Genomic DNA, 12,657 nt, shown 5'->3' with positions numbered 1-12,657 from the left:
AGACTTGGGAGAGCCGTCGCCATGGGAGTGGAAGGTTGCACCAAGTGTATCAAATACCTCCTTTTCGTCTTCAACTTCATCTTCTGGGTGAGCACAGGGGCGGCGGGAAGCGGGGGATGAGCCCTCCCAGCCTTTAAATAAGGGGGCTGCAATACTGCTCGTCTGCCTGCGCCTGGCTTTAGCCTCCTTCTTGTCCCCCAGCATTGAGACTTGCTGTCTAGGATGTGCCTTAAGGGCTGCTTTTTTTTCCTTTTTTAATTTTTTTTGGAGGGTGAAGGGGCTGATCATCCTTCCTTTTAATGCATGCATATGTAACTGTACATGCATATCTATTTATGTCTGTTTTTAAATAGATATGCAGAGGGGAAGGTAGAATCGTAGGATGGTTTGAGCTTGCAGAAGACCTTTAAGATGCTCGCGTCCAGCCGCTACAGATGTTTATGGGCGCCTTTGTGGGGCGGGGGGCAGAGCCGGGGGGCGCTCCCGCAGCCCCTCTTGCTGCGGGGAAAGCGGCGCTGCCCAGCCGGGGAAGGGAAGGAGGGAGGGAGGATGCAGGGATGCTGCCAGGCGGAGGGAGGGGAGGGAGGGAGGCGCCGGCCGAGCCGCCCGCCGCAGCGGAGGGGCGCTCAGCAGATGCGGGGGGATTCGGGGCCGGGACCCGGCCGCGCCGGCACCGCTGCCCCCGCCGCCCGGGAAGTTATTTTAGGATGCAAATTCTGTCCAGGCTGAAGAGGCTGCCTTTCCTGAGAAAGTTTTGCTTGAAATAATCCATGCAGACGTGCGGCTAATTTAGCAAAAGGCGGCGTATCCCGGTTTCCCTGCGAGCCAGGTTTGCCCCGGTTAGAACAGCCTCCGGCAGCGCGAGGTTGGCTGGCAGGAGTGTCCTGCTCCTGCGCCCGGGGGCAGCCAGATATGCCCGAACAGGCTGCTGGCTTCGTGTTTTAAACACTCTGCTTTCCATCCCACGGAATGCTTTTTTGTCTTGGAAGTGAGTTCAGCCCCACCCTGGCAGGCAAGGCACCGCTTGGATGCCCCTTGTCCAGTGCCCCTTGTCTGACATCCCGCTCTCTTGTGGAGGATTTGGGATTATTTTTTTTTCTTCCTCAGTGCTTGCTTACAGCTGGGAATGTAGCAAGGGGGGTTGGAGAAGTGCAAAAGGGACCGATGGCTTCTAGAGCAAACCCTGCTTTGGCACCTGGAGTTGGCACCTGGCTGCTGACTCCTCCCTGGGGATGACTGGGGAAACTCTTTGCGGGGTCCCCATCCTTGGGAGGTGTAGGGCTTAACCAAGGTTCACTTCAGGCCTGTTCGTCCTGTGTCTGGGTATAACACTGGCCAAGGGGGAGAAGACAAGCTCTGATATCAACTGTGTTAATTGATACCTGATGTGTTGCCAGCTGCATGAATGAGGGATAATTCCGAGTTGTTCTTTTTTAACCTTTTCCTCCACCCTTAAAATGGCCGGATGGAGGCGGGTATGGTTGTCTGTGAAGTGTTGTTCCTTCCGAGTTACCGTGCTTATCCCAGTTTTTTTCCTTGCCTTCTGGTCCTGATTTCCTGCCATTCTTGTCAAAGAAACAGCCGGCTATGCTTGTGAGGAAGGGTCTCCTGGGTGGCAGGAAGGATGCTGGGGGCTTTGCACAGCCACCGCTTCTCAGCAGGATCAGTTGTTCACTTCAAAGTCCTGTAAAAGAGTTGATCTTTTATAAATGGGCATTTTGCTTCCAAGAGGAATTGCCAAATTGCCAATCTGTGTAATTTCCCTGTTATGACATCTGGTGCCTTGCCCTACCCTTTTGGCGGGTGCTCCCTGTGAGTGGGGGTAGATGCTTCAGTTCCTTCCCAAGAGGGGTACCTGTGAGCTGGGACCCACTGGCTCCACAAACGGCTCCCAGTGCTGGACTTGCTGGTCCGCTTGCACTGTCTCCTGTGCAGACTGGGAGCCTGGATTTGATTAGAATTAACAGTGCTTTCTGTGAGGCTAGCCAGCTGAATGGTGGTTGAATACCAGATCATGGGGTTCTCAAGCCCTTTTGTGTTGTTTTTTGAACTAGTAGTGAGGGTTTACCACAAAGGTAGGTTAGCTGCCATCCTGGAACCCCCAACTAGGGAGGGATTCTGTGCTTAACAGCAAAGTACGACGGTCCTTTTTGCAGGGTGACATTTAAGGACTGAATGTAGTGACCACCCTCATTGCAGGTTGGCTGTGTTGGGAAACCACCTCTAACCACAGGGAGGTGTGAGACAGGGCACCTGCAGCCCTTTAGTCCCGCCAGCTGGTTATTATGTAAGGGCTGATGGACTCGCCGTGCTTATTTGCTTATGATTTGCCTTGTGTGCAGCTGCTGCTGGGTGCTGTTGATGAAAACAAGCCAGAGGTAGAGCCCAAAGTTTGGCAAGCAACATGCTGAGCTGCACAGGAGCTTGTTCTAGTGCCCAAGAGGAAGAAGGAAGCAATTCTCAGCCTTAGTTACTCTGATAAGTTTTTTATGTAGCCCCGCTATCCTGCTGGAGTGTAAATAAACTGACTCCCCTCTGGCTTCCTCCCCCTGCCTTCCCCTGACAGCACAGGGGAAATTTCACAAAGCTTCTGTGTTGAAAAAGGAAAAGGTGACCCTGCTGCCAGCTCCTCGTTCATTGTACCTGAGATGTTTCTGTTTTATTTGATTTTTTTTGGGGGGGGGGATTGCTTGTCCTTTGTGCATGCATTCTTGAGAAGAAGATGCCAAGATTGTGCTTGCTCCAAGGGTGGCTCTCAAGGGAGCAGTGGTTGCTGCATGGACCACGTGTACAAATGAGTGCTTGTCCCAGGAGAGAGGGTCCCCAGGTGTTTCACAGTGGCACCCACCTACTGAAGTGGTGGAGGAGGCCATGGTCAGCACCTGTGGGCTTCACCTGGTTAGCAAAACATAGGGCTGAAAAGACAAAAGTTCTTCTATGCTGCCAAGTTGTTCTGAAACTGGAGTGGCTGGTGTTGAGTGGACACCCTGCCCTGTGAGAGGGAGCAGTAGCTGTTACTGGGCAGTTTGGCTGGTGTGATGGGCAGCCCAGGCAGGGCTGGCCATCTGGCAGGTGGAGCTGCTTCTCCATCCCATCCCTACAACTGGGATGGCTCCACTTAGGACTGCTCTCCTGAATTTTCCAAACCTTATAGCAGACCTCAGTGTGTGGGGCTGAACTGACCACTGCTGCAAAGGGTCCCTGGGGAGGCTGAAGGAAGCCAGTGAACTATTTTAAAATATAATTAAACATAACCAAGGAGGAATTGACTTGCTTGGAGAAAGATTGCTCAAGCTTATTAGCTAATACAGCCCATGGCAGTGTTCCAGGTCAAGAGCACTGCTGGCTGCCCTAGCAGAGAGGTGTCTAATTAAAAGGAAGAGCTTGCTCCTAATGCCATTTTCCAGGCACTGCCTAACTCTTCTGTGTGTTGAGGGTGTTGTACAGCCTGGGTGCAAAGGGAAGGAAGGGCAAGAACAGAGGGAAGATGGAAGTGAGAGTCTGTCTGGACAGGGGTGATTGAAAGGGAAGAGGCAGAGGAGCTGCGTGTTTTCTTGTGCAACCCCAGAAGATCTGTTAGCTGTAGCCTGGAGTCTGCAAAGCCTGCACAGAGATATTTGGTGTTAGTGATGGGAGGTGGCAGCTCTCTGTGGTGGTTGTCCCACGGTAACGCTTTCACTGGGTGGCACCTGACCCTCTCATTGTGGTGAGGAGGGTGGCTGTGTACCACTGCTCACAGCTTTAAATGAAGAGTGGGAGATCTCATGGTTCCTGTAGCTTTGAAACACAGGTTTGAAATAACTGTGGACTAACAAAGCATCTTGTAGTGGGTGCAGGCGTGGGCCAAGCACTGCTCCGGTGCCACTGGTGGCAGTGCCTGGCTGGTTGGGCTGCTGGTTTCCCTGGGAATTGCAGAGAGCCTGGCGAGCAGCAAGGACCTCATGCTGGCCCAGCATCTTCTTCCACAGATTTTATTTGGCATCCTGGGACAATGTACAGGCAAGCATGTTTCTGTGTGTTTGACTCTGCAGCTAAGTTTCCTTAGCAGGCTCAGTTACCTACGCTCAAATTTTGTTGCTGATGTCTCTCTGGGATGTTTTAGGGCACTCTGCCAAGTGAGCACAGCCCTCCCATCACCTACAAAACCTCTTCTGAAGTTTCTGTGTGCAGAAGGCTTTTTGAAGAGATGGGTGCACCCTGCCCTGTGGGGGTACCCGGTTGCACTTAATGGGCTGGGCTGCGGCTGAAAGGAGGAAGTGCTGTTGGCTGGAATGGGGATTGCTCTGTTTTTCTCACGTTATTCTCCTATCTGCCACTGTAATACTTATCTTCTGCAAGAGCATTAACAGAGAGAAACACTTTGATCCTGCGCTGTGGAAGTGCCTTTCACTGTACTATTAAGAAGGGAAAGCAGTTGTATCCCCATTGTAGTTAAATGCTTATGTACGGGGGCCAAATTAATTTAAAAGCAGTATCTCAAATTGTTTTCCTCTCTGTTGAGAGCAGTTAAACCCTGGGAAGTGCTACTTCTATCTGCAGCAGGGATCGGGCTGGGGCAGGCTGGCAGCAGCCTGTGGGCATGGTGCTCCCCACGGTAGGACCCCGCTCCTGGATTTTGGTGCTGGATTCCCATTCTCCTCCCATCCATCAAGTTTTATTTGGCCTCTGGCATGCTGGTCCTCTGGGAGTGTTCCTCTGGAGCTTGTTTTGAAAAGCTCTGCAGTGTTGTAGGGCTGGTAACTATAGGCACCAGTGGAGAATTTTGCTCTGGCTGGCAGCTCTATTAATAGCCGCTGCTGGAAGGTGTGCTGCTGGGAGCAGGGCTGCAGGCTTCCCAGATGCCTTTCCTGCAGTTCCTGGGCAGGCCTTGCCTGCAAACTTTCAGCCTGACCTTTAGTGGCTGTGGAAAGCAGCAGAAAGACCTTGTCTGTGCTGTCACAAAGCCTTGCCTGCCCCTGCTGCCTGCGAGTGCCTGTGCTGAGATAACCTTCTGCCTTGTGTGCCTGTCAGACTACAACTCTGTGTCTCACTCAAGTCCCTTCCCCTGCTTACACCCTCTCAAGGGGCTCCAGGGCATCCCGCAGTCCACCCCAGCATGCAGCACAGCAGTGATCTCTAGCACATCTCACCTTAAAATTTCAGCTGAGGTTTTGGTGTGAAGACTTGACATTGTAACATGGAGATGGTCTCAGCACCTGGTTCCTGCGTTGCTGGGCCACCATTCAGCTGTCAGCCCTTTGCTGCACCCCACACCCTTTCAGCAGTTCCATGAGAAATGAATCTTCTGCTTTCCAGGAGGTGAGGTGCAGGCTGTGGGAAGGTGTGGTGCTGCTCGGGCACATTTCATGTCTCTTGCCTGACTCAGTCTTCTGGCTGGTAGTGCAGGACCTGTAATGTGCTAGCACAGATCTTGCAAGGGCTTGTACTGCCCTTCCATAGGTAGTTTCCATCAAGTCATGAGTCTCCATCTCATTGCTTTTTGTCTACTCATGCTTTTTCACCTAGAGACCCACAAATTACCTGGGAGCGAAGCATTCAATGCCAAATTAGCAGTTTGTTCCTGGCTATACGAGGGGCTTCTTGCATGGGAAGATATTTCAACCTTGGCAAACCACTTTGCTTTTCTCTTTGCTTTTCTGTCCTTGTTCCCCACACCTGAAAAGAGGAGCATTCCTTGTTACTCCATCTCGGCTGCTTTGCAGGTTGTGTTGGAGAGGAGCCATGGGGAGCTCTGGTTGGGCTTCTCTGGTGGGGTCTGGGTGCTGCCCTCACAAAGGGCTCTGCTTCCAGGTGGTGTAAAGGAAATTGCAAACCTCTGTGGCATGAGAACCTGTTAAAAACTTCCAGTCGTCTGCCTTAATCATAAACCAGCTAAAATTCATTAAGCTTTCTTGGCAGCATCCTGCTCTTGTTAGTAACTGTGGTATTTCCCAGGCATGTCGTGAGTTCTGCCAGCAGCATTTTTCCAGCAAGGCTTTTCCAGCAAGGCGAGAGCCTCTCCCAGCCCTTGGGCTCTCACAGGTCGGGAAGCAGGACCTGGAGGCAGGACCAGCCATGGCTGTGGGAAGTACAGCATTGTGAAACTGCTGGCACCTCCACGTCCCCACTTCGCCGACCAGAGCCACAAGATGTCTGTCTGCTTTGCTTTGGCATGCCTGGCAAGCTGCCCTATAGCCAGAACTTCTTGCTTCTCTTCCTCCCTTCTAGGAAATCTGTTTTAGAGAAGGGTGGAGGGAAGGGAGCAGGAGGAAAAAGGCTGGGGGCAGCAGAAGGGACCAGGGAGGTGATGCACATCCTGGCCTATATGAGTTTTAGGGAGCAACAGGTTAAAGCAACTCAGAAGTGGGGTACACCACTTTAAAAGGAGAATGGGGTTATTCCTTGCACCCCTAATTTGTAAGAATTTCTTATAGAGAAGAATGACTAAGCTGTGAAAAATGGGCTTATTCCCTTGCCCTGGAAATTTTAGGGTGAACAGCATGTCCATTGGTGAGGCTCAGTCCAGGAAGGAGCCTCCCTATGTGCACAGTGGGTTGGGCAGCAAACCAGGGCTGCACACCCACTTTCATCATGGTGCTCATTTGGTGATATCTCCTCACCATCCCATCACCTCCTGGGGACACAGGGTCTGCCTTTTCCTGCCCCTAGGCAGCATTCCATGGGGACTTCCCCCCCCCCCCGCTGTGTCAACCAGGAATGGCATTCCTGAAGAAGCAAGCCTTGGGCAGGCAGGATCCAGCTGGAAAAGTCTAGCTGTCTGTGGAAGAAGCAATAAATCTCTGGAAGCTGGAAAATAGCGGTAAGGAGGAAACGTCGGAGCCTGCAACACCAGCTCTGCTGTGCCGGGAAGCTGCTCAGGGCCTGAGCTCTGGGGCCAGCCCTGTCCTCGGAGCACCACTGCTGTGCCTTCCATGAGTGCCAGCAGGCTGGGGAGGAGGGCTTTTGGAAAGCAGGTCAAAGTCCAGCACACTGCTGGCTCTGCTGAAGTTGCAGCTTTTAGATTATTGCAGTCCTCAAAAATTTATATGGGGAGCTGTGGTGGGCACTCAGACCATATCATGGCAGGCGATGGCCCCAGCCTCTGCAACACTGCTGTCTGACGAGCTGGGAACACAAGATCAGTGTGTGAGATTACAGGTAGCCACAGCAGAAAAAAACAGTGATATGTATGAGGATGTGCAGCCTAGAGATCAGTGTGACGCTGCCATCAGTGGTTGGAGCTCTTCTCCTGTTGGCAAACAGCAGTTGTCAGATGGAAGGGGGAGAAGATATCAAGCTTTTATCTGGAACAAGCTGGTCTATTAAAAATGAGATGATCCCAAGCAAGGTACAGCGGCAGGCAGAGTTACCGTGGCAAGCTGACAATGTTTTCTCCCTCTTGTTTTCTTTGCTTTGGGAAGAAAGAGCCTCAATTCCATTTTGGGCTTCTTTGTGGTGGGAGGATGTATGGTTTTCATGGAAAAAGTTACTCATCATAGCCCTAACGCTGTTTTCATTAGTAAGTGAATGTCGTTTGCTCTTAAGAAATGCAGCTGCTATTGGATTAAAGCTTCAATTCAGAGGTCTTCCATGCTCTGTTAAAAAGGCAAATGGAGTCAGGCGGTGCGGGACGGATGTGTGATGTTCCCGTTCAGGATGAAACCAGGAACATCTGGAGTTGGTTCAGCTGGCTGGCTTAGGCAGACCTCACTGCTGGGCTGGGTTTGATGCATTGGAAGAGGCTCCATCCCTCTAGCTGGTGTTCCCCAATGACTACAAAATATCTTGAGGACCACTTGCAGCCTGCTTTCAGTTCTGTCAGGCATTCTAAAGCAAATTTGGTTGGAAAGGAGCTGCTGGTGTTGCCCCAATTTTTCTGTGGGTGGCAGGGTGTGCTGGGGTGGCACTGCTGAGTGTGAAGGGCAGCATGTCAGGGCAGAGCAATGTGTCCTTGCAGGGAAGAAGCCAAAACCAAAAAGACTGCAGCCTTTTTTCTTTACCTCTTCCAGCCAGCACAGAAATCCAAACTTTTCTTGGGATGTCTTCTCTCCAGGCAGCTACCAAGAGGGCTTTACTTTGAGTGGCATGGATTAATTAGGGGGCATTTTTTTTTCCTCTGAGAGTAAAAACACAGACTTTGTTATATCTTCAGACAATGAACGAGCCACTCCAGGCAGGATTTGGGTAACTTTATGCGAAGCCACAACCTGCCTTATTTGGAGCTGGACTCAAGCACAGACTGGCTTTCGTGACTTTTCTCCATAGCCAGTGTTTGGAGAACCTCAGGCTGGCCTCAGTGAAGGAGGGATGAGGACTGTGCCAGCAGGGAGGTTGCACTGGTTGTTGTGGGAGAAGTGTTAAAAGCGGATTAGTTTGGCAGACTGGGGAAAAGTAAAGATTTCCCTTCCTCTCCGGGAGCTGTTGGGGCTTTTCTCCCTCTGATAATGGAAAAGCCCTGAGAGCAGTTTGCCCTGTGAGTTTGGAAATAGTGTCTGTTTGCCCCAGCTTCAGTGGCATTCCTGGAAAAATCTTGTGGCTGGGATTTGTAGAAATGAGCAAGGAGGAAACCACCAGCTGAGCTCCCAAGGGGGAAAACCAGGCTCCCATCGACAGCCTGTCTTGCAGGTCCCAGTCCTCTGTTCCTTGTTGTGCTTGCACAACTGGAGACTTCGCACCTTTCTGAAAAAGCCCTGATTTTTTTCCTTTTTTTTTTCTTTTTCTTTAATGTGACTTTCATTGTGCCTATCATGCCTGTAGCTGACCTGATTCAGACTTTTAGAAGTAGCATGTTTCCACCTCTATACTCTTTGGTAGTTTTCTTCCCTTTTTTAAGATGAATGGCTTTAAGGATTTAGGACACTCAAAATTAAATTGGCATTTGAACCGGTGATTTCAGTATTTCACAGCAGTGATATTGGAATTCTTAAGGGTTTGGGTTTTTTTTCCAGATGTTTGTATTTTTTCCCTTCTTGCTTATACTTTTAAATGGAAGGGGGATGTCACAGAGGACACAGGGAGTCCTACTGGAAAAGCTCTACCTTGAGTTCCTCTCAGTGACACCTTCCCTGCTGTAGTGCCCCATATCCACTCCCACCTTCTGCAGCCTTTCCCAGCCCCTCCCTGAAAGAGAAAACAGTGAGGAAGTCAGTCATAAAACTTCCCATTGTTTGTACATAAATATCTCAGTGCCTGAGTCGATGTCCCATGCACAGAACATCTCCTCCCACATCTGGATTGTGTTTTTGTCCTTGCCCTGGTCAGTCCTGTGTGTCACTGTGCACATGTGGGTGTGGGTGCTCTGCTCTCCTGCTGTTTCACAGCATGGGCAACGCAGCAGCCTTTGGAAGCCCCCAAAAATGGTGTGATGGTGCTTTGGCCTGACCCCAGGCCTCGCTCCACTGCTCCACTTCAATTCCTGTATTAGGACTTTGAGGAAAGCTCTGTGTGCCTGAAAAACACTAGGTGTGTTTGACTGGAAGCCTGACACTGGATGGAAAGTAGTGTGCTTCCAAGACTTTGGGGGCAGAGGGGAAAAAATGGCAACTCCCCCATTTTCAGAGAAATGAAGTGGGGTGATAACAGCCCAGTTATCAACTGGGGCTGATCGTAGCTTCTGTTGAAAAGTTCTCCTAAAAACCTTAATGGCACATCTGTTCCTGCTTGCTTCCATTGAAAATAATAATAAAATACCTCTTGGGAAAGAAATCTCCTGCAAGAACTGGAAAGGGCTTTGCACATCCCCAGAATGAGGTGAGGATCTTCCCCTAAAGCAAGGAAGATCATATGGCTCATGATCTATGGGGCACAAAGCATGTTTGTTGCAGGGGTGATGGTTAGAAAGGACGTCCTTGTACATTTTTAGGAAGATGAAAAGCAAGTCTTCTGCTCCTGGCTGAAAGCTCCAGTCTGGGTCCGATGTGGCTGGAGCAGTGGGTAACCCTTGCTTCCCTCTGTTTCCTCCCCAGCTGGCCGGAGGCATCATCCTGGGAGTGGCCCTGTGGCTCCGCCATGACTCGCAGACAACGAATATCCTGTACCTGCAGCTGGGGGACAAGCAGGCCCCCAACACCTTCTACGTCGGTGAGTAGCTGTGGGGGTGCTGCTGCATGGGTGTGTGCCCCAGGGGATGCTGCAGTGTACCCAAAAGCAGGCCAGAAAGCTCCAGGTGAGCAACAAGGAGGTCACAATAAAAATGCCTCCCGCTGCCCTTGTGCTCTCCAAAGTATTCCCTGCTGTGCCAGCCGAAGCCTTTGATAAGTGTTGGCTGTGGCCCGAGCGCAGGGTCCAAATCCACATCAGCTAAAAATGCAAGAAGACGTGTTGTGGTGTCGTGGGTTTTCTCCAGAGCACGTTTGGGAAGAGGGGGGACTTCTTGGAAGCCTGGCTTGCTTCCTGTCCAAAGGGAGTAAAAGCAGCCAGCAGAGTGGCTGGCAGTGGGAAGCGAAGCTTGGTGAGCGTGTGACTCATGTTCTCCAGGAGGGGCAGGTGAGGCCTCTGTGCACTATGCTTAAGCTTAGCAGGATTTTTGTTAATTTGACAGCGTGCTGGAAGCTGAAACCCCCTGTTTTTCCCCTGTTCTGCAATGATCCCTCACAGACGAGGGGGAGGGGCTGGCTGCCAGTCAGGAGCTGGCTTGGAGCACAAGCTGATGGGGCTGGGAACGTCATCTGATCTGATGTTCTGTTCTCACCTGTAGCTAAAATACTTTCTGGAAAGGGTTTTCCTTTGCATTTCCCTGCTTGCCCATGGAACAGCATGCCTGAGCCCTCTCCCTGGCTGTTCCTGGTTACAGAAGATGCTCCTGCTGTTTAGCTGTGGGTTTTTCTCTCTTGCTGTCTCTCTTCTCCTGCCTCACACGCAGACCTCTATTTGCAGCATTTCACCTTTGTAGATCTCATCTTTAAAAACAGAAAAGGGAGCTCACAAGAAGTTAAACTCTTTCCTTTCCAGAAACCAGTCCAAACCCCACCTTCTTTTGGGGGGCTAACAAGTGATACCTCCCTAGTTAACACTTTCTCCCCAAACCTGGGGGACCTGGGCATGGGGCAGAGTCCCTCTCTCCTGCCTGTTGCTCAATTGCTGTTGAGCAATTTTTACTCTTCCACCCTTATTTTGCTTTGTTGTCAGCCTTTGCTGTTTGGAGGGCACTGGGGAAGGACTGTGGGTCCCACTACCACATTGACTTTACAACACTCGTGAGCAGCCCATGATTTGAAGCTGGCTGTCTTTTTAAAGTTATATTCAGCAACAGATTGGCCTGGATTCCTTCTGGCAGCTGTAATTTCCATGCAGTAATAACAGCAGAGCATTTCTTTCAGTTGCTGCCTTTCCCAGCCAGACCTCTGGAGTCTGAAGACTGGGATTTCTTTTCGCTTCCCCCTCACCCCTGCCCCCCCATTTTTCCTTTCTCTTACAACTGATACGCCCTCTTTTTTCTTCTCTGGCATGCAGTATACACATGCACACAATGTTCCTGCTTTTGGGAACGGGAACCTCTTTGGGCTTGGCCTCCAGAGCTCTGTTGGTTTTGTTTTTTCCCTTTGCAAACCACTTTTTGGTATCTGGCACGGGGTGCTGGTCCCGGGATTTGTCAGGAGGCTTTTAAAGGCCAGCCAGGCTTTGCTGCAGCGCTGCAGGACAGGGAGAAGCAATAAACACTGTCAAAGGAGGAAAACTTCCATCATAGGGTGTGTACTGACTGAGAAGGGGAAGTAGGAAAGCAGGGATTTGGTGTCTCCTGGTTTCTTTGTGTGTCCTTTCCCCTACCCCAAAGCTGGAGTTCTTTGTTAAAGGCTGTTCTTCCAGGCTGTCTGTGTGTTACGGGAGAGGAAAAACAATGGTTTTGAGGGCAACAGGGGAGTGGGAGAAAGAAGCTGCAGGGAGCAGCAAAGCTGCAGAGTACCAGGCATGATACTTCAGGCTGCAGGAAGAGGAGGAGAGGAGCATTCCTTGCCCTCAACTCCCAGACCAGAACATCAGAGCAGCCACCCCTGCAGCCCCCAGGGCACAGGCAGCTGTTCCCCTGCTGGCCTTTCCAGCGCCAGGGAAGGGGCTCCTGCAGGCTGGGGTTTCCCACAAGCACCACCACCCCTCCCCAGCACTTTGGCACTGCCTGCACAAGTGGTCTTGTGGGCTGGCCTGGGAGGTTATTAAACAGCCCCTTGTTTGTGGGCTTTACCTCAGCACGGCGTGCAAACCATCTGATCCCCTAACCACTTGTTGCAGTCTTGGCTTTTGACACTTCCATTTTGGCTCTGGATCCAATGCTCCAGCAAATGCTTGAGCTGCTTCAGTGCTGTAAAGACCAAGCAGTACCAGGGATGGGGGTAGCTGGAGCAACTTAGTTCAATTCTTTCACAACTATAAAGGAAAATACTTGTTCTTCATCTGAGCTTGGCTTATGGTCTGATAGGCATTTATTTGCCTTATTTGAAGTTCAGAAATCAAAATCCTTCTTGCTCTTGGGTAACACTGTGTCTGGAATGCTTTTTCTGTCTGGAGACTGGGAAGATGTTGGTCACAAGGCCGAAAACATCCTTCAGGATAGCTAGAGGCATCGATAAGTTGCTAACAACTGTCTAACCACTGCTTAGATATTTACTGCTCATACGCATAAAGTACCATTGAAAAAAAACCCAAACAAATAACAAAACTCTGATTCAGGGTGTTATGAGAGCT

The 12,657-nt window shown here is 50.8% G+C and overlaps 1 protein-coding gene across 1 annotated transcript in view; it reads left to right on the top strand.

Moving 5' to 3' along the window:
• The window catches only part of CD81 (CD81 molecule), a 32,829-nt gene continuing 20,172 nt past the window's right edge, over positions 1 to 12,657 (top strand). Inside the window, exons 1-2 of the mRNA XM_021526743.4 lie at positions 1 to 87; positions 9,945 to 10,059. Of these exons, the coding sequence (XP_021382418.1) occupies positions 22 to 87; positions 9,945 to 10,059 (181 nt within the window). The 5' untranslated portion in view covers positions 1 to 21. The remainder of the gene's footprint in view (positions 88 to 9,944; positions 10,060 to 12,657) is intronic.

Source organism: Lonchura striata, chromosome 5 (assembly GCF_050655825.1).
Source record: "Lonchura striata isolate lonStrDom1 chromosome 5, ASM5065582v1, whole genome shotgun sequence".
Lineage (NCBI taxonomy): Eukaryota > Metazoa > Chordata > Aves > Passeriformes > Estrildidae > Lonchura > Lonchura striata.
The sequence above is the reverse complement of the archived record's forward strand: the minus strand, read 5'-3'. Positions and strand labels throughout refer to the sequence as shown.